The sequence below is a fragment of the Artibeus jamaicensis genome, unplaced genomic scaffold (genome assembly GCF_021234435.1).
Source record: "Artibeus jamaicensis isolate MK-2021 breed Jamaican fruit bat unplaced genomic scaffold, CSHL_Jam_final contig_3174, whole genome shotgun sequence".
Lineage (NCBI taxonomy): Eukaryota > Metazoa > Chordata > Mammalia > Chiroptera > Phyllostomidae > Artibeus > Artibeus jamaicensis.
In genome coordinates, this window is record NW_026521738.1 from 489,210 (window position 1) to 510,212 (window position 21,003).

Here is a 21,003-nt window from a genome sequence, read left to right on the forward strand (position 1 = left end):
AACATAGTTGGTTGGTGAGGCAATAGAGGAGGGGCTATGTTAACTGCAGAAGCAGGAAAAAGGAGAGGTGGGTGGGTTCCTACGGCAAGGCCCACCCCAAAGGGACTGGATTCAAGGGCCCAGGAGAAGCAGGCTCTGCACTGGGGGTGAGTAGAGTGGGTTTTAATGATGGAGCTACAGCTTTGTTGTAGGTGCTGGTTTGGCATGTGGGTGAGCGAACTGAATAGTACGGGTGGGGATCCCCAGCCCACCGAGGGGAGAAGTTGATCGCTTTTTGCCAAAGGCCTGTGCTAGACTTACAGAACGAAGATAAGGCACAATTGGTTTAAATGGACCTGTAACTATTCCAGCATAGTTAGTAAGGGACGAGTAAGACAATGACCGACTTGCTCTGTAGTAGTGTTGCTTTCTAGGCTCCCCTGTCCCCATCTTCGGAGAGGGGAGCGTGTACGCACCTGCACGTCTGTGCAAAGTCAGACCTCCAGCGAGGGGCTGAGAACTGTGCCTGGTTATGTTCTCTGCACAGAGGTCCGACTGCCCCTCTTCAATCCATGCTTTTCACAGTGTTTGGTCCTGTGCCTCCTTCACCCTTCTTCCAATTCAATTAAGGTTATTTAGGGCATCTTCCTAGAGGCTCCTAAGAGACCAGGAGACGTAGACTTGTATAAAAATCCCCACCTCAGCTAAGCTTTCTGACCCAAGGAAATGTTCTTTTACTGCTTCTTGGGCTCTTTAGAGAATAAGAGGGAGGGGAGCATGGGAAGCCAGGGAACTGGTCCACATCTCTCTCCCTAGATGAGAGATGTAACAGGCTGTGCAGTCAGCAACCCTGGATATCAGTTAGCTTTCCTACGAAAGGGTCATCCAGCCCTTAACAGAATTCTGGCTGAGAAATCCAGAGCCCTTAGTTCTGTGGGCGTCTGTCCCTGAGGCAGGGTGCACCATCCTCCCGCTAAACAGGCAGCGTGGGATTTGGAACTGAGGCTTGCGCTCACGATCTGCGAGTTACCCTGGAGATCCACCAACTCTGCTCCTTCTCCCCCTCACCCCCAACTTATTCTGGGTGGGCCAGTCCAAGAAGAGCCCTCTTTCCCCATCCATTGTAGGCGCTTGGTAAGTGGCTTGTTGCTTGACCAATGCCTGCCCGCTCTCCTTCCAGTCAAGTTCATCTCCCCAGAGAGGCGATTACGAAGTACCTAAACTTAGTAACGGAGACACTCAAACATCTCTTTCACTTCCCTGCTCTTTGAACTGGGATGGCAGCCTTGCTGACGAAGGAGATGCGTCAGGATGAGTGGTGTCGGCACAAGAAACAGGTGGCAGTGAGTTCTCAGGTGTTCCCCCTGCCCAAACCACAACCTGCCGGCCCGGGTTCCTTTTCTCAGCCTTTCTGAGCTTCCGAGGGACATCTATGTCCCCATCCACAGAGTGAGGCTCTGTGCTTCTGCTAGTTTATTATCTCAGAAGTAATTGGGGCCATGATATGTAATCTCTGAGGACAGGGAGCCCTTCAAGATTTTCTTACCCAAAATTGGACTCAGCTTGGTTTGAGGCCTTATAAGACACCGCAGTGCTCACTTCTGGTATCACAGATCAGAAGCTGGGTCTGATCGCACCCTCCTCTCCTTAATCCAGGACAAGAGCAGCCCTAACGGAGGGACAGAACATGACCGTCCACACCGATTTCATCTCTGCCCCTTGTATCCTGGTCTGGGCAACCTGCAACATCATTTTTTAAAGTTTTTATTTATTTATATTTAGAGAGAGGGGAAGGGAGGCAAAATGAGAGCGAGAGAGAGAAATATATCAATGTGTGGTTGCCTTTCCCACACCCCCAAGTGCAGACCTGGCTCATAACCCAGGCATGTGCCCTGACTGGGAATTGAACCAGTGATCCTTTGGTTCGCAGGCTGGCGCTCAATGCACTGAGCCACACCAGCCAGGGCTGGAATATGGGTAGACCAATCTAAGTAAGACAGGACTATTTTTTTAAATAATTAATTAATTAATTATTTTAGAGAGAGGAGAAGGGAAAGAGAAAGAGAGGGAAAGAAACATCAATGTGTGGTTGCCTCTTGCGCGCCCCATGCTGGGGGCCTGGCCCACAACCCAGGCATGTACCCTAACTGGGAATAGAACTGGTGACTCTTTGGTTTGCAGTCTGGTGCTCAGTCTACTGAGCCACACCAGTCAGGGCTTTAAAATTTTTTAATCAACAATTAATTTATTTAAAAATTTTATTGTATTTTTTCCATTACCATTTACTCCCCTAGGACTATTTTTTAAAAGATTTTATTTATTTATCATTAGAGGAGAAAGGAAGGAGAGAGGGAGAGAAACATCAATGTGTGGTTGTCTCTCATGTGTCCCCTGCTGGGACCTGGCCTGCAACCCAGGCATGTGCCCTGACTGGGAATTGAACTGGCAAACTTTTGATTCCCAGGCCAGTATTCAATCCACTGAGCCACACCAGCCAGGGCCCCTAGGACTATTTTTATTATTAAAATTATTTCATCGTTTTTGGTGATTAAATATGGGTAACATAAAATTTACCATTGTTACCATTTTCGAGTGTACAATTCAACAGCATTACGTATGTTCGCATCGTCGTTATGACCGTCACCCCCATCCACCTCCAGAACTTCTTCATCCCCCAGCTGAGACTCTGTACTCGTTACTGCTAACTCCCTCTTCTGCCGTTCACCCAGCCTGGATAACCACTACTCTGTTTTGTGATGCATGAATTTGGAATTGTACAGTCTTTTGGGGACTGGCTTATCTTACTAAGCATAATGGCCTAAGTTTCATTCGTGTCGCGGCACATGTCGGAATTTCCTTCCTGTTTAAGGTTGGATAGCAACCCACTGGGTGTCTGGGCCGTGTTTTGCTTATCCATTCATCTGTTGATGGCCATGGGGTGGTCTCTACCCTTGGCTGCTGGGAGGAAAGCTGCTGCAAACACTGGTGTACAAGTATCTGGATGAGTCCCGGCGTTCCTTTCATTTGCATGTACACCGGCAGTAGATTTATTTGGTTTTGGATAGAAAATAGACCCCTGTGGCGGGCAATATAAAATGTACAGAAGGCTACCCAGTGAACCCTGAGCCCCTGCCTCCCAGTTTCCATCCCAGGAATCGCCACCATTGCCAATTTCTTGTGACTTCTTTCTTGGAGAGACTGTGAGCCCGAAGGCACAGCCTACAGGCAAACGCTGGCAGGTCATAAACATTTTTCTAAACTTTTTTCCCTATCTAACAATATTTCTCAGAGATCATTTGATAGCGCTGTGTAAAGAGTATCCTCATTCATTCTAAAAGCTTCCTGGTTTTCCAATGTACAGACAGAACTTTTTTTCATCAGTCCCCTATTGATGGGCATCTAGGTTGTTCCCGACGGTTTGCTGCCACCAGGTTGTAGTAACACCAGCCAGCGTTTACCGAGCACTTACTGTGTGCCGGGCCCTCTTCCACGTCTCTTCCATGTGTTATATCATTTATTTTCCATGATAACCTCATGCAGGGAGGTGAGTAACTGCTGCAAACCCCACGCTTGTTAGCCCACAGGTGGGAGTCTGTCTGTCACATAACTTTCTAGGGAAAGATTTGCTGCTACTCAAAGGTATGTGTTACCATGGCGGCCCCACAGAGTCTGTGCTCGTCCACCTGCAGCCTCACCAGGCAGTGCGTGGAGGGCCTCTTTCCTTCCATTGTTGTGGCTGTGAAGCTTTTCGATGTTTGCTGATCTGAAAGGTGAAAAATAGTATCTCCCTGTGGCTCTAATCTTCTCCTTCTCCTTCATGAATGAGGTACATCTTTTCCAATGTTTGAAGGCCACTTGTTTTACTAATGTGCTTTTAAAAACTTGATAAAATGATTCTACTGTTGATCTAGAAGAATCTATGGGCAAAGTAGCCTGGATGCCTCTACATTTTAATTTTATGAATAAGGCACATAGTCACAAAGATTCAGAATTCAATAGGAGTGAAAGGGGATGAAGTAGCCGGGTCCCTGCCCCCACTCCCAGTCTCTCACTAGCTGCCCAATTCCTGTCCCAAAACGCAATACGAGTTCCTTTTCTTCCCCTGCTCCCACGGTCGTGACAAGGGCCATGCTGTTACCCTGAAATACCAAGTCCAAACATCCCACTCCGACCCCACCACCATCCTCTCTGCTCCACACAGCACCTGACCTTCGACCTCACCATGAGTCCTCTCAGGATGCAGCCCCTGCCCCTTCCGTCCCCACGCAGGTGAGACGCACGGCCCCCCAGAGTCCTCACTTGGCTGCCCCACTGGCCTCCAGCCACACCTGCCTACATGTCCTTGCTTTCTGTGTCTCAGCATTTGACTCAGGGCTGGACCACCATAGAACACGACTCATTTTTAAAAGATTTAAAATTTTATTTTTAGAAAGCAGGAAAGGGGGGAGAAAGAGAAGGAGAGAGAGAGACATCAGTTAGTTGCCTCTTGTACATTCCCTGTCCCGGGACTGAACCTGCAACCCAGGCATGTGCCCTGACCAGGAGTTGAACCTGTGACCTTTGTCTTTTTGGTCACCCCAACCAACACCCAACCAACTGAGCCACACGGGTCAGGCTGGGATCAATCTCATTTTTAAATCTTAAGCAGGATAACCATGTATCTTACTGTCCAAACCGAAACCCTTTTGGGAATAAAAGGGGTACTGCTAATAATGAATCCAAGACAACAGGGCAGATGGTGACTGTCCAGGGCAAGTTGGGGTGCAAGTTGAACCCCAGTCCAAAGGAACAATCACACTGAATTTTCAGGGCAAAGATAAATGCACTGAGTTGGTTTAGTTGTTTCTGCTGTCCACTGCCCAACCTTCTCCTCTAAAAGAGATCTTTTAAAAAAAACACATCTTCCCAACACTATTTTCTTTTTAAAAATCTGTCCTTTGGAATACTAGTTTCAGACCCTAAACTCAGGTATGTAAGAAACATTAGTTTATTACTTTTTAATTCTCCATCTATAGTCTGAGGCCCCATTTTAAAAAAGGTGCTGACACTTAAATCCCTGTCAGTTCCGAGTTCGTATTTTAGGGTAGGAATGGGGTGCAGAGTGGGGCCCTAGACTCTTAAACTTAAAAAGCCTCCCACACTTGATGCTGTCCGTCCTTGTCCCACCTAATCCTTCTTGGCTGGTGTCTGGAGGTCACTGGGGAGCTCAGTCTCTCTCCACGTGTTCATGCCACATTGGCTGAGGGGTGGGGGCAGCCTTGGTCCTCCTCTTGACCACCCTCTCCCACACCTCAGCGGGGGGTTAGGCCAGGGGTCTTCTATCCCCCTAAGGGAAGAGGCTCCTGTACCTCTTCTTCGGCTTTCATGCACCATCCCTGAGGCAAAGCACGAAGTGGTCTGGCTATCAATGGGGGAAGGAAAGGAGGTAAAGAGGCAGCAGGAGGCATTGGTTAATCTCACAAAACATTATTTTGCTAAGCATACACATATGTCTGATACAAGGAGTGCTTCCTGCTGTAATCATTATGATTTTATAGTTGTCTATATCTTTTAGGAAAGACTCCCCCCCCCCCACCCCCGCAGACCAGTTCAGCCATTTACAAGCTACAGGAACTTGGGTGAGTTACTTACCCTTCCAGAGCTTCAGTTTCTGCATCTGTGAATGAGGAAAACAGTGGTTCTTATCAGTTAGGTGCTTAGGCTTGCCAAGTACTATTCTAAATGTTTTATGTATATAAGCTAATTTAATCCTGGCTGTAAACGGATGAGAGATGTAGTAAAAGCTCAATAAATTCTAAGGTATATTTTAATCATAATTTTTTTGTCATTTGCATCCAAAATGTCATTGAAATTGTATTTAAAATGTACATAGATTTCTGAATAGTTAACATAATTTGCCCTATTCAGTTTCCCCATCCAGGGATATGGTACCCTATTTTATGTTTCTCAGCAAAATTTTATCATATATCTTCCTATGAGACATATATTTCCAGATAAGTTTACTTTTAGATGTTCTAGGAGTTTTGTCACTGTTGAAAACAAAATCTCTTTTCACGTTATATCTTTTATTTTAAAAGATTTCTTCCAGTTACAGTTGACATGGAGTATTATATTAGTTTCGGTTATACAACGTAGTGATTAGACATTTATGTAACTCGCAAAGTGATCACCCTGATAAGTCCAGTGCATCGTTATGACAACATTATTGATTATATTCTCTAGCATCCTCGTGTCTATTTTCCTAACTTCCCCCCATTGTATCTTTTAATCAGACAGTGCTGGTGGTTCGTTCAGAGCCACCCACAGATGACCCCATAGCCCTCTTATTTTAGGCTGACAGTGTGGCGAACACATACACTCTAACAGAAAATAAGGGTGAGGGTGGCTTTTCAGGGTGGCTCAGGGAGATGGAGGTGGCCAGAATACTGTTTTCTGGCCTGGGAAGTGTACTGGGGTGGGGGAGAGGTGGGCTTGCTTGCTCTGGGTCCCCCCCACCCAGAGCCCCTCTGAGGGATGAGCTCCTAGGTACCTGCAGATCCTCTGTGGCCTCAGTGATTCCCAGTCACATATGCCACCCGAGGGCTCCAATGGCAGCTCTGTCAGTGGCCGAGCTTGTGGCCCTGGGAGTCCAGCGTCCTAAGTCAAGAGCCTGCCGCCATCCAGGGAAGCCTGATTCTTTTTCAAATACATCACCTGTTGAGGCCCTAAGAAAGCCAGCTTTTGCTGTTCTCCACCCCAGGCCTCCAGAGGGCAGCAGAGAGCAGGCGCAGAGGAAGGAGAGGGGCCTTCCGGAGTCGGGAAGTGCAGCGGATCTTGGTTCCCAGAGAAGGTGCAATGACTGCTCCGTCCCTCCACACTGAGAGGATCACCACCCCTTCCAGGGAGTGTAATAATCGTAGAAATATAGCTAGTTAATACTAATTATTTCCCGTGGGACAGACATTGACTTAAGATTTTATATTTATATTGATTCAAATCAGTTTTCATAACAATTCAAGGTAGGTATGATTAGTATTCCCATTTCTCAGTGGTGGAAACTGAGAGGAGAGAGGGGGGAACAGGATGAGAGAGAAGTAACTTGCCCAAGATCCCACAGTTAGAGCCAGGATTTGAACCCAACAATTTTGAACCCCTATTGTAGGTACCAGGGAACAAAACAAAGCCCCTGCCACACTGGAGGAACAGACAATAAATGGGTAAACAAATAAACATGTTATATGGTTTAGAATAGAGATGCCATCTAGACAAAGAGGGCAAGGTTAAGCACTAGAGAGGGCATTTTGGAAGGGTTAGTCAGGGAGGGCCTTGTTGGGTAGGTGGCATTTGATCAGAGGGTTGAGTATATGCTGAAGGTCGGGGAAACAGTAAGTGCAAAGGTCCTGAGGCAGAAATGAGCTTGAGGTGTTACAGGAGCAGCAGGATATGCAGTGTGGCTGTGGCAGAGCGGGCTGGGCTCAGGCCACAGCGGTGATGGGAGGGGGGGGTGGAGATGGGGAAGAGAGGGGACCCATCCACTGCATAATCTGGGCCTGGCCTCTTTGGGTGTCTCAGCTTTCCTATAACATACCTCTCTCTCTCTCTCTCTTTTTTTTTTTTTTTGCCTTCCTATATAGTCTCGACACCATCACAGTATGTTCCCTCCTCAACCTTGGGTGCAGTTCAAAAGCAGCTAAAGTCGACAAGAAGCTGGGACAGCCAGTCTTGTACCACCTGCCAAAGCTTGGCACAAACAATCTGAGAGCCAAAAATCACACACCCTGGAGTGAGTCTCGCCCACTCTTGGGGACTTTCTTATGCTTAAAGTCCTAGACGAGCCCGCCAGAGCCGCCAGTTGGATCTATGTTCCCACCAACACTGAGGCCCGAGACTTGCAGGCCTCTCTCGGGTAGGAGGCTCTCGCTCCCTCTTCACGGAAGTTTGCCCCCCACCACATGCACCGGCCCGTGTCAGTGCTGCCTAAACCCTGCCCTGTGTTAAACCCAGGTGGGGTCCAGGTGGCACTGGGCCCGGAGGTGGGAGGGAATCTGTCCCTGTGAGTAGCCACCTCTGTCTGCCAGTCTGTAAAGGAAATGGAGGCACAGAAGTCAAAAGCTGCAAATTAATAAGACTGCTTCTCCTTCCTCTTTGAAGAGCCCGTGGTTGAGGTGGGCCTGTGTGGAGTCTCCTCCAACCTGAGGGACGCGGAACCCAGAGCCTAGAACCAGAGGGGGCTGAGCGGTCTAACCCAGGGCTTCTCTGCCTCAGCGCTAGTTCCAGTCGGGGTCCAGCCGATCCTTTGCTGTGCGGGGTGTCTTGTGCAGTGTAGAGTGTTAGCAGCACCCCTGGCCTCTACCCACTCGAGGCAAGTAGTACACTTTCAGTCTGACAACCAAAAATGTCTCCAGACACTGCCCAACATGAAACGCCGCTGACTGGGAGCGTTGGGCCCAATCTTTCCTCTTTGCCTTAAGCCAGTACCTGGGTTTCAGCTGCGCCACTCCGGTGGTAAGGAAGGACTGAGAGCCCTGGGCATTTGCCCTAGTGCTTAGAGCCAGCTGGTAAACCAGCCTCCTTGGCAGTAATGTGGAAAGAGGCCAGAGGGAAAGGGGAGGAGAAGAGGTAGTTGGATCCTCTATAGTTTTTCATTCACGAAACAAAACCACGGGGAAGGACTGGGATGGAGGTGGTCGTAGGCCTCGTGGGACTAAGTCTGGCTCCCCCTCCCCCTGTTATCTCAGTCTCGCACACACGTGTGCACACACCTCTGTCACTCTGCGCATTGGCTCTGTTTTCTCCCTGTGGAGACAGGCTTTCTCCAGAGATGAAAGAGCTTAGTGCAGGATGAGGTGGTTAATGGAGGGCTGATTTAGACCGAGAGGTTTTCAGGGCAGGAACATGAGTTTGTGGGTATCAGGGAGGGGGCCTGAAGGGATTGATTCATCATGGGGTCCAGCCAGAGGGGGCAGTAAACGAAGCCGTGAGGGACTCGAGGAGAGGGGAGAGGTTATTTGAAGACCCAGGGTCTTCCATGGGTTGAAAAGCAGGAAGGAAGAGAAGCAGAGACCGGGAAGCCACCGTCCACCAAGGGTCTGAGCCTTCACCCCAGCTCCGTGAGGCCTAGTCTGTTGTGCTCCAGGACACGGGCTCCAACAGCCATGGGCTCCTCCAACCAGGGCCTCAGGGCTTGAAGGAGACTTAGAGACCATTCAGCCCCATCAGCTCCATGCAGGCTCTTTTATTAATTCACTAGCACTGGGATTTGAAGGTGATTTTTGTTCACAATCTTCCCTTTATGCTTGGAATCAAATTTGAAATAAGGTATAGAAGCCAGAGAGCTAGAAATCAAGATAGCTTTGTAACAGGTAAAGCTGACTGGAGAATTAGGTGTAAGGTGTATAACAATCGGGCTTCTTAATTTCCCCTAGAATCAAACTTATCTGCTCAGCACGGAGAGGCTCCCTGCCTGGGCAAGAACCTGTGCTGGCAAGTTTACTGTGAAGAGAGGAGGGCGGAGGGCAGCCTGGGCCTTCTCGGGGGCAGGCGGCTCTCGGAAGGACGAGCCACGGTACGTGACCGCTTTATTCTCCCAGATGCGCCAAACACTCGAGCCACTCATCCCCCCTGGGCAGGAGTGGGTGGGGAGGTAGAGGTGAGTGGAGGGTATTTTTCTCAAGACTTTGGAAAGGACAGAAGCTTCTATTTAGTCAGGACGGGTAAAGTGCTTGGAGAGAGACGAGTGCCCCCTAACAAGCCACTGTTTATTTAGTGCACACAGGGCTCTAAGGTCACGCAGTTCTGGGGACAGAATAAGGTTCTCTAGAGTTGCAATGCCAGGGTTTTACCACTTTATGTTTGTAATCACAGCCGGTCAGGTTCATGCAGGGTCATCAGCATCACCGTCAGTAACATGAATCTCTTACTCCATCATTTAGGAGGCTCTCTCATCCCTTCCTCCATCACCACCATTGTCTCCGCCATTTCCAAGGTAGAGTCCAATGGCCGGACTCCGTTACACCTATACCTCCATCCACACTTCCACTACCTTCACCTCCACCACCTCCACCTACACCTCACCATCTCCATCTACCCTTCCCCCACCTCCACCTCACCACCTTCATTTATGCCCAATTATCAGATTGCTACGCCTACAAGTCCACCCACCACTTCTACCCCTGCCATTTCCACCATCATGACCACCACTTCCCTTTTTGTGAGCAGGCAGCCAGCACAGACCAGTGGGAACAGAGGTGGAAATGAACGAGAAGGTTACTCTCCTGGTCTGGTCTGGAGAAGTCTTCAAGGTCTTTGAGGTCCAGGACCTCTCCAGCTCTTGATATCCCCTAATCCTTCTAAAAAGATCATCTTGGAGCATTTAATGAAGAATAAAATAAGATAAGATGAGATACAAGATAAGATAAGATAAGATAAGACGCTGGTACACGAGTTCATACAAATTCATTGACTGTAAGTACAGACCACCACAACATCTAAGCCGTTACCTAATCTGATAGGCTGTGCTCAGGTGCTTGCAGTGTGATAAGATCTACATTGGCATCCCAGCAGTCCTCAGACTAACGACCTATAGGTTAAGGATATTCAGGAAGTTGTCATTTGGGGTGCCAGCCATCCGGGGTCAGCTCAGTATCTAATACTAGACCCAGGCTGCTGCAGGCCCCTGGGTGGGCCACCGCCTGTCTACAAAATGGGTGACCCTGGGCTGAGTCTGGGACATTTCTAAGGGCTCTGAGACCTCCATCTCAAACATCCTCCCAGGACAGAATTTAAAAAGTAGAAACTCTGCAGGGAGATAAACCAACATTTTAAAATCCAGGCTGAAACATAACACTGCCATAAAAAGATCACTTAGTTAAAGTGTGAGAAGAAATTTAGACCAAAGGCACCCTCCTACGATCACTGCCAGCTCTGTTAAGTTCCTGCACTGCCCTGCTCCGTCAGTCAGGCGACCGGCTCACCCTGCAGGCGTGAGGTCCCTGCAGGTCCCTTCCCCCACCCTGGTCACATGGCTGGCTGCCACTGAGCCCCACAAGTCAATCAACAATGCCCCAAATACTGTTCAGCCTAGAAATCACAGGGCGTCCGCCTCGCCGTCCAACAGCAACAGAGCGTGTGACTCGGGCCTTCCTGGGACTTGAATCGTGGTTTCTGGTACTGACTGAAGGTAAGTTTGCACCTGGGGGCTTCAAGGTGGCCGACAGCGCTATGCTGACGAGGGGAAGTGTGCTTCGCAGTACAGCACAGGGCACTGGAGAGTGAGCTTCACACCCTGAGAAGGGAGACACCGTGAAAGCTGGATAAATCCTCCAAGTGAACTTTGGATACTTGCCTTTCCTTAAAAAAGATTACACTGTATTAGTCACCCTGGTGCCTCGAGGTCCCTGGTTTGGGGCACAAAACGTCACACTATGCGATCAGAAATAACAGGAGACGCACCCTCTCAGACACCGTGGTGAGTTAGTTTTTTTGGTTCTCCCGTGATGGAGCTGAGAATCTTTTCCTTCTAGTTGTGTAAATTTTTATTGTCTTTGCCAAGCTTATGAGACTGGCTGAAATATTTATAAAGGAAAAGGAAAAAGCCCTGAGATTAGCCCCTTTCCCTGAAAATTCATTACATGTGTTAGCACAATGTCACGGGATAAACTGAGTAGAGGCTGGTCTCCTTCCGTCGTCACACGCTTCTGTTGTGAGGTGTGGGATACAGCACCGGTTTGTCACTGGCGGTTTGCTTAGGGGATTTTGTTGCGTGTTTTGTCTTTCCTCTCCCGGGCCCGTCCACGGTCGGGGGCAGTGCGGAGGCAGCGGAAGAGCTGTCTGTTGGGAGGGTGGCCTTTCTCTGGCTTCTAGTTCGGCTTTTTAAAGCTCAGATGCCCCTGTGTCATTCTTGTCAATTCAGTTCACAAAATCATCCCAGATGAGCCCTTTGCTGAACTGCTTTAGGGCCTCAGGGGGGTTCACTGGTTACCCCTCTGGTCCTATGTTCTTAGGCGTAATAAGCTCAAGCTTATTACAAAAGATAGGATGGGAGGAAAAGCTTTCAAAAGGCGAACCGATGAACGTGGCACAACCTTTCCTCCGGTTAGTTTGCTTCCAGAGACGCAGTGTCTAACCTTGAGGACTTGTTATCTCAGTAAGGATACGTTTCCCTCCTTCCCCCTAGTAATTAAACCATTGCTCTGTTTCCGGTGTCTACTGCAAGCATCTGGAACACAGTGGTTGGCCGGCCTGAACCGATGTGCCCTTGTGGATGGGGGGAGAGCTACCTGTGTTTTTTGGACCATTATTCCCCCCAAATTTGGGAGGAATAATGGTTGTTAATGCTGCTGTTGAGTTCTGTTTACATGTACACTGGTGAAATATTATGTTATTTATGTTATTACATATTTTACCACATTTTTTTGCTTCAAAAACTTTTTTCCTATTTTCCTCCTCTAAAACCTAGTTGCGTCTCATGGTCCGAAAAATACAGGTAAATGACAAGTGACCCAGTCACCAGGTTTCTTACGGTAGAACATGCTGTCCACGTGTCAGGTTGGCTCTGTCACCACCTCCTCGCTTCCGTGGACGTGAAGGCTGCTCGGGTTGCGGCCCTGTGTGTTTGTTCGCTGGTGTGGGACTCTGGGCCTTAGCCTTGCAGGCTTAGGGTGTTGATTTTGTCAGTAGAGTCTGGATCAGAGATCTCAGACGTGATTCCAGACTGGTAGCTGGGGCAGTGGAGTGGAACGGGGCCTTAAGGGACTCAGAACAGATGAAAATTTGGTCTGATCCCTTACTGGAATGCCCTGTTTCCCACCAAGACCATCTGTGACCTAAACGTGGGTGGAACGTGACCCGTGGCTGGTTGAGCAGCAGGGGGGCTGGTGTGGGAAAAACTGCTGTTTGCAAGTTTCTCATTTGCTACATGACAGGAACTGGTGTGTTGCTAGCACAGTTCCTTTGGCGACATATTGTAGACATATTGTAGTGGGTGGTTGTACTGGCTGACACTCTTTGGATACAATCAGCTGAAGCTAGTGGGAGAGAAAAGTCGGTGTTGGGGGTGGGTATTCTAAGACCATTAGGAATGACAGAAACTCAGCCCGACCTCAGGAAGGGCCCGAAACCCGCCCTCCCCATCTCGGGTCTTCACTTCTTCCTTCCCTCTTCTTCCTCCCGGCCTTCCTGGGGTCCAGGAGTCAGAGACATTTCAGTTTGAATCTTGGCTCCGCCAGGCCTGGCTCTGTGACACAGGAAAAATGACTTAGATCTCTGAAAACTGGGGGGTGAAAATTATGCACTTCATAAAATTTGGTGAGGATTAAATGAGATATGAAAGCAAGGTATCTAGCATTCAATATAATATATATTATATGAAATACTGGAGATAGAAATTTTGTTTCATGGGTTTGGTCACAACTGGGAATGTTTTTTAAAGATTCTATTTATTTATTTATTTTTAGCGTGGAGAGGGGAGGGAGGGAAACATCAGTGTGTTTGACTCTCGCACACCTGTGGGGGACCTGGTCTGCAACCCAGGCGTGTGCCCTGACTGAGAATGGAACTGACGACCCTTTGGTTCTCAGGCGGGTGATCAGTCCACTGAGCCACACCAGCCAAGGCATAATTGGGAATTTTTATGATGGGCCCTGCAGCTGTAGATCACAGTAATAATTAATCTAAGCACCTTCCGTACGGGCAACATCTGGCTACCAGCGGACCGCTTCCTTTGAAGATGGTCTGGGGCAGCCCCCCACCGCAGACTCCTGGAGGGGAGCTTTTCTTGTGCTGTGATGAGGCAGGAAGGCAATGGTCTCAACTGGCGCAGGACAGGACGTGCCTCCAGCTGAGTGGGAGCTACATTGTGTCTCCAGGCCTCTACAGTTCTCTAGTTTTCATCTCTATTTGCATCTGTACTGTCATTTTGTATTCACTTTTGTTTGTTTTCCAATCTGAAATCCATAGGACTTCAAACATGAAAGAACACATTTTTAAACCATCCTGGAAAATGATTTTGTTTGGATTAGTCAGGAACTGTTGACTTTAAGTGTGAGGAAAAAATAAAGGGCATTTATCCGCTCAACACAATTGAGAGGACCAGTCCAGAATAAACTGGCTCAGGAGTCACAGTCTCATGGGTACTCTGTTCCTTGGACACCTCCCTCCACGGGCCTGCAGGATAGGGAGCAGCCCTGCCCCCGCTGCGCCCCGCCAGCTCCTTAACCTCCCAGGCCCGGAATGGAGGCGGTGTTTCCTGACGGCTCAGACGGGAGTGTCCTGGACAGAGTTCTGATTGGCCCGGCTTTGGGCCTGGATGCCTCCTTGTCTGTGGCTGGGGAACGAGGCGCTTTTGACTGGCCAGGCTGTCGCTTGGCCTTTCCAGTTTGGGGCTGGGGAGAGACGGCGGCAGCCGACGCAAATAGGAGGTAGTTCTCTTGACTCCTCAAGTTGTGCCAGGAAGGAGAAAGATATCAACTCTCAAAAAGATCACCCACCTCCATGATGCTAACTGTGCGTTCTCACTAAGTTTACCTGTTCCCGGTGTCCAGTTTGAATGAAAAGACGTGATAGCGTTATGTATGTGGAGCTCAGTGTAGAGAGATTCAATTTAATAGCACATATAAATTAAAAGCTATTCCCTTAGACCAGTGGTTCTCAAAGTCTGGTCCCTGGGTCAGTAGCAGCGGCGCCGGTGGAACCGCTGCCTTGCCGCCTTTCCGGCTGCACCTCAGACCCGCTGAGTCAAACGTGACTCACTTTTAACAAACGGGTTGAAGCACGCAGTGGCGCCACATGTGCCATCTTGGATTGTTTGCCTTCAAATAAAAATAGCATATAACTGTAATGTGAAAACCAATCAACACATGTGAGCATGTATAGTAAAAAGCAGCAGAACTCCGCCGCAGCTTGCCTTTCCGCACATCCCACGGTTCCACGTCCCGAAGACAACCAGCCGGAGTAATGCTTGTAGCTTGTCTGTTGATCACTTACACCCTCCTAATAAATGATCTGTCTGTTCTGCTGTTTATCACAGCTAGAAATTAGCCACCTAACAGGTGAATATTTGACTGTCTCACAGCATTGCCCATCTCTTCTCCTCTCCCCTCTTAGCGCAGACACAGCACCACTGTCTTTAGGTAACTCAGGAAGCTGTGTTCGTTCTCATGGCTGTGCACCGTGATCACGTTTTATCTCTTGTACTTTCAGTTTTTGATTGGCATTTCTGACCACCTTTCTTTTCCTTTGCGTGTTTTGGTCGGTGTTATTCCCTTAAGTTCTTCCAAGTTCTCGAAGGAGTGTATCAAATCTCTCGTATTTTATTTTACTTTGGGAGGTGGCTCCTTCTGAATCCTCACTTTTAGCTCTTTTGACACTAGCTGCTCTGCAGGGCTATAGCACAGCGGTCATCGAGGAACCTCTGGGGGACAAGTAGGTGCAGCCCTCACTGTTTTGTCAGGTGTCCCCAGAGTGTCCGAGCCTGTGAACCCTCCAGTCTCCAGCCTGGAGGGTGCGTGCTTTGCTGGTGTTTCAGGAGCCAGTTAGGCAGTGGGCTGCACACCCACCTGCCTTCACTTAAATCCTTATCCCCTGCACCCCAGGGAAATGACTCCTTCCTGCCCTCAGCTACCTGGGGCCTCCCGGTGTAACCCCTTCATTTTCCGTGTGGCAGTGGAGCCGCTGGAAGACTGGAGCCTGGGAGGGCTGAGCCCACAGAGCTGAGGGTTTAACTGACTCCGAGATTTTCGGCCGACTCTCCGGTTCTCAGTCCCACCGGAGGTCCTGGTCTTCACATGTACCTGCTGCCTCCAGTTCTTCCTTTCCTACTTTTGAGAACCATTTCTGTATAAGTTAGAGACTGTCTAATCCTTGAAGGTTTAGGGAAAAACATCTTTTTAAACTACTTCTGGTGTTTAGTTTTCTTTTAATTACATATAGATTTCAAACATAACAAAAATAGCAAAATAATACAACGGGAGCCAAAAAATGGGACAGGGTAGATCCTTCTGTACCTATAATCCAGCTTCAATAGTTATCAATATATGTAGCTAGTTGGGGTGCCTTTCTCATGATCATTTCACTTAGGGGTTATTGGTTAATGCAGACTTTCTAATTTTCTCAAGTCAATTTTGATCACTTACATTATCTTTCTAATAAAGTATTCATTCAGTAGCTTTGTGACTGAGAGCTATAGTTCCAGAAACAGAGCTGTCTGGGTTCGAATCCCTGTTCCTCCCTTTCGGCAGTCAATTAAGCTCTCTGTGCCTCAGTTACTTCATCTGTAAGATGGAGATAATAATGTTACTCATCTCACTGGGTTGTTGAGAAGATTCAATGAAGTCATAATGCAGAGCATTCACAATAGGGTTTGGCACGTTGCAAAGTAGCTATCATTTGTTATCTAAGTTAAAATGTATCAGCGTAGGAGGGTTGAAAGATGGAGCAAAAAACAAAAAGAAATATTAGCATAGCATGAAAAATGTATTTTCATGGCATTCGTTTATAATTAAAATTTTTTTCTATTATATTTTTAGGATGTCCCTTTTTTCTTAATGCTTATTTATGAATATTCCCTTTTCTTCTTGGTTAGTTTTGCATGGTTTGCCTATTTTAATAATTTTTCAAATAATTGCCTTTAGATTTATTAACCACCTCTATGCTGAATTGTTTTCTATTTTGTTATTTTTTTATCTTTTATATTTACATTCTACTTTCTCTGGGTTTTCTCTCCTGTTCTTTTTCTAGGTTCTTTCATTGAATGCTTATCACATTTATTTTCTTCCTTCCTACTTCCCTTCAAGTATGTTGTACTCTACACATTTCAATGTGTAATAGTTGTAATTATTGAGTTCTAAATATTTAATAATTTTCATTGTGATTTTCTATTAAACCCATAGTTAGAAATTATTTTTAGTATCTTAACGTGTGTATTTACTATGGACATGTAATGCAAATTCTTCAAAATTTACTGAGGCTTTTCTGTGACCTAGAAAATGTGCCCTCTTACATTTGTAAATGTTCCATTTATAATTTTTTTAAAAGGTGTGTTCTCTATTTGTTGCACATGGATAGTTGAGTTTCTTCAGTTTATACATTCCTTTGCCTTAATTTTTTTCATCTGAATTAAGATCTCCAGCTATGAGTGTGGATGCAACCATTTCTCCTGGAAATTCTACCTCTTTGTGCTGTACCCATTTTGAAGCCGTGTCCATCTTTCCCTTTACAGTGCTGCAGATGGAGGGGGAGAAGGCTGGGGCGGGGAAGCTGCAGCCTGCGACCTACAGGAGGCGACGTCAGAATCAGGAAGGTAAGGGCCCTCTGAGACAGGAGGCAGATCCCAGAGGGTCTGAGAATTCCTTCAATATCCATCATTATAAAAACCCTTCCAGCTGGGGAAGCTAGAGAGCCAGTCCACTTTCCTGACCCACCCAAGCGTCTCCTCTAGATCCTGTGGGACCAGCCTTCCCCTCGCTGTGTCCCGAAGGGACCACGTGGTCCGGCTGGAGATAGAACACTAGCACTTTGCTTGCATGGGTTAGGGCTCAAGATTAAACTCACCTAATTTTACAAGATCTAAAACCATACTTAATGCCAAATGTTAACACTTTATAGATTCTAAAAATGGTAGTGCCGTTAAAACCAGTGCAAGAGGGTGCTGAGTGGAGGTATTCCTGTTGCTTCCGAATTGCTGACTCAGAGGTCTAGGGATCCTGCACTCTGAGAAGCAGCCATGGGGCTCAGGACAAGGCATCCAGACCGGCCGGTGCCCCACCACTGCCCCTGCATCCTCAGAGGGAAACACTAACCTCCTGGCCAGCTGGGTGCTTGCTGAGCTGCGGAATGTGTAGAGCCACTCTGTCAGTACAAAAAGAGTGAGGCGTGCCTAGGAGAACTTGGCATTGTCCTGAACAAACTGCAAGGTGTTCACTGTGGGAGAAGAAGTCTCACAGAGCAAAGGAAGAGAGTTAGTCCTTCCCCACAGTTTACCAGCTAAATTAAATGGCCACACTCTGATGTCAGAAGCCACTAAAAAAAAAGGGACAAAGCAGATCCAGGACAGAAAGTGAAATACTTCCCTGACAGCCATCTGTCCTGGTTCCTTCAGTAAGCATACACTTCACGTATATAGCCGCTTACAATTCTCATAATCATGTGCTCTTGCATCATCCCATTCTACCTTCTCAAAAACCTGTCCAGCCAGTAGCAGCAGGATTTTTTATTTTTGCGTGACAGATGAGGGCACTGAGTCCCAGAGAGGGGGGCGTCCCTGACCATGGCACGCAGGGCAGCTGACTCTCCAAGGTTTAGCTGGATGTGATTTCTGTATGATACCGGCAGTCAGGAAGTGCCTGGACATCTAACATGTGCATTTCAGGAGTTTAAACCAAGAGGCAGTCTTCCTTCCAAGAAAAGAAAATCAAGTTAATATAGCTCTTAAAAAGCTGAAAGCTCTTCCTCTAAGATCAGGAACAGGATAAAGATGCCTACTCTTGCCACTTTTATTAACATAGCACTGTAAGTCCTAGGCAGAGCAATTAGGCAAAATAAATAAGTAAATAAATAAAAAATAAAAATAAAAAATGGAAAGCATTCAAATGAGTGAAACTGTTTTACTTGCAGATGACACGATCTCATATCTAGAAAACTCTAAAGACTGCACCAAAAAACAGTTATAACTAATAAATAAACTCAGTGAAGTTGCAGAATACAACAAACCAAAAGTCAGTTGCAATTCTATGCACTAATAACCAACCATCAGAAAGGAAACGATCCTGTTTATAATTGAAACAAAAATAAAATACTTAGGAATAAGTAAATTTAACCGAGGAGGTGAAAGACTTGTACACTGAAAACTACAAGATATTGATGAAAGAAACTGAAGAAGATACAAATAAATAGGTATTTAATTCTCATGATTTGGAATAATTAATAGCGTTAAAATGTTGTACCATCTGAAGCAATCGACAGATTCAGTGCCATCCTTATCAAAGCTCCAACAGCATTTTTCACAGAAATAAAACAAATAACCCTAAAATTTATATGGAAATGCAAAAGGCCCAAAATTGCCAAAGTAATCTTGAGAAAGAAGAACAGAACTAGGGGCATCATGAGTCCTGATTTCAAATATTACCACGTTATAATAATCAAGGCTGTATGGTAATTTGTATAAAAACAAGCATGTCTGTCAATGGAACAGAACAGGGAGTCCAGAAATAAACACACAAACAGATGCTCGATTACAACAAAATAGCTGAGAATATACAATGGGGAAAGGACAGGCTCTTCAATAAACAGTGAGGTGAAAACTGGATGGCCACGAGCAAAAGAATAAACAAGGCCACTGTCTCACATGAAACACAAAAATCAACTCAAAATGGATAAAGGACTTGAACATAAGACCTAAAATCATATAACTCCTAGAATGAAGCACTGGGGGTAAGTTCCTTGACATGGTCTTGGCAGCGATTTATTGATTGATTGATTGATTGATTTGACACCCAAAGTGAAGGCAACAGAAACAGAGCCGGTGGGATTCCATTAGACTTAAATGCTTCTGTACAGCTAAGGAAACCATTAACAAAATGAAAAGGCAACCTACAGAATGAGAGAAAATATTTGGAAATTACATGTCTGATAAGGGGTTAATATCCAAAATATATAAAGAATGCATGCAACTTAATAGCAAAACAAAGCAAAATAAAATCCAATTAAAACATGGGTTGAGGAACTAAACAGATATTTTTCCAAAAAAGATACCCAGTGGCTATACCTGAAAGGTGCTAAACATCACTAATTATCCAGGAAATGCAAATCAAAATCACAGTGAAATATCACCTCACACCTGTTAGAACGGGCATTATGAAAAAGACAATGGATAAATGTTGGTGAGGACGTGGAGAAAAGGAGACCCTTGTACACTCTTGGCTGGAATGTAAGTCGGTATAGACATACGGAAAACACTATGGAGCTTCCTCAAACAATTAAAAATACAACTACCATGTGATCCAGCAACCCCACTTCTGTCTGTCTGTCTGTCTGTCTGAAGGAACAAAGTCACCGTCTCGAAGACATGTCTGCAGCCCCGTGTTCCTTGCAGCATTATTTAGAAGAGCCAGGGTGTGGAAGCAACCACCACGTCCACCAGCGGATGGTGGATAAAGAAAATGTGATACATTCAATACATGTCAGCCATGAGAAGGAGGGAAATCCTGCCATTTACAGCAGCATGGATGGATCTTGAAAGCATTACGCTAAGTGAAATAAGTCATACAGAGAAAGACAAATGCTGTATGATCTCATTTATATGTGGAATCTAAAAAAGCCAAACTCGTAGGAGCAGAGAACAGATTGGTGGTTGCCGAAGGTGGGTGGTAGGGAATAGACAAAACAGGGAAGGGCTGTCAAAGGTGCACGTTCCAGTTACAAGGTACTTAAGCTCTGGGGACCTAGTGTGCAGCTTACAATCTGTACTGTGTATTTGAAAGTTGCTAAAAGAGCCGGTCTTAAAAGTTCTCAACACACACACACACAATGTAACAGTGTGGTGATGGATTTAACTAAACTTACTACAGTAATCATTTCACAGTATGTACTTAAATAAAATAATTTGTTGTACACTGGAAATACATACAATGTTATATGTCAATTAAATCTCAATAAAAAGTAGAGGAAACTTTGTGGATGTGGGAGTGTGGGGGAGGGAGGTACAGGGATGTCTATGGACTGTCTGTTTGATTGTTCTGTACATTTAAAACTGCACTAAGCAATCTATTAATAATTTATTTTAATTTTTAAATTTTATTGATTTTTTAGAGAGAGAGAGATTTGTTGTGCCACTTATTGATGCATTCATTGGTTGATTCTTGTATGTGCCCTGACTGGGGATTGAACCCACAACCTTAGTGTATCAAGATGATGCTCTAACCGAAATAAACTACCTGGCCAGGGCCTATTAATTATTTTAAAACATTGTTGGCCAACACAAGACAGCACTGATGAGAACCTGGCAGCCGAATGTCCTTCCTGAGGGCTAAGAGAATCTCAGCTGCCTCTGTG

At 46.4% G+C, this 21,003-nt stretch overlaps 1 protein-coding gene across 3 annotated transcripts in view; it reads left to right on the plus strand.

Annotated features, from left to right (window-relative positions):
• The first annotated feature begins 11,057 nt into the window (after positions 1–11,057).
• The window catches only part of SLC4A5 (solute carrier family 4 member 5), a 93,543-nt gene continuing 83,597 nt past the window's right edge, over positions 11,058–21,003 (plus strand). For 2 of the 3 annotated variants that reach the window (XM_037130902.2, XM_053663398.1), the window contains exons 1-2: positions 11,080–11,137; positions 17,174–17,254. In XM_037130902.2, the coding sequence (XP_036986797.2) occupies positions 17,182–17,254 (73 nt within the window). In that variant the 5' untranslated portion in view covers positions 11,080–11,137; positions 17,174–17,181. Of the gene's footprint in view, positions 11,138–17,173; positions 17,255–21,003 lie in introns of all 3 variants that reach the window. The other variant, XM_037130901.2, reaches the window with a different exon arrangement.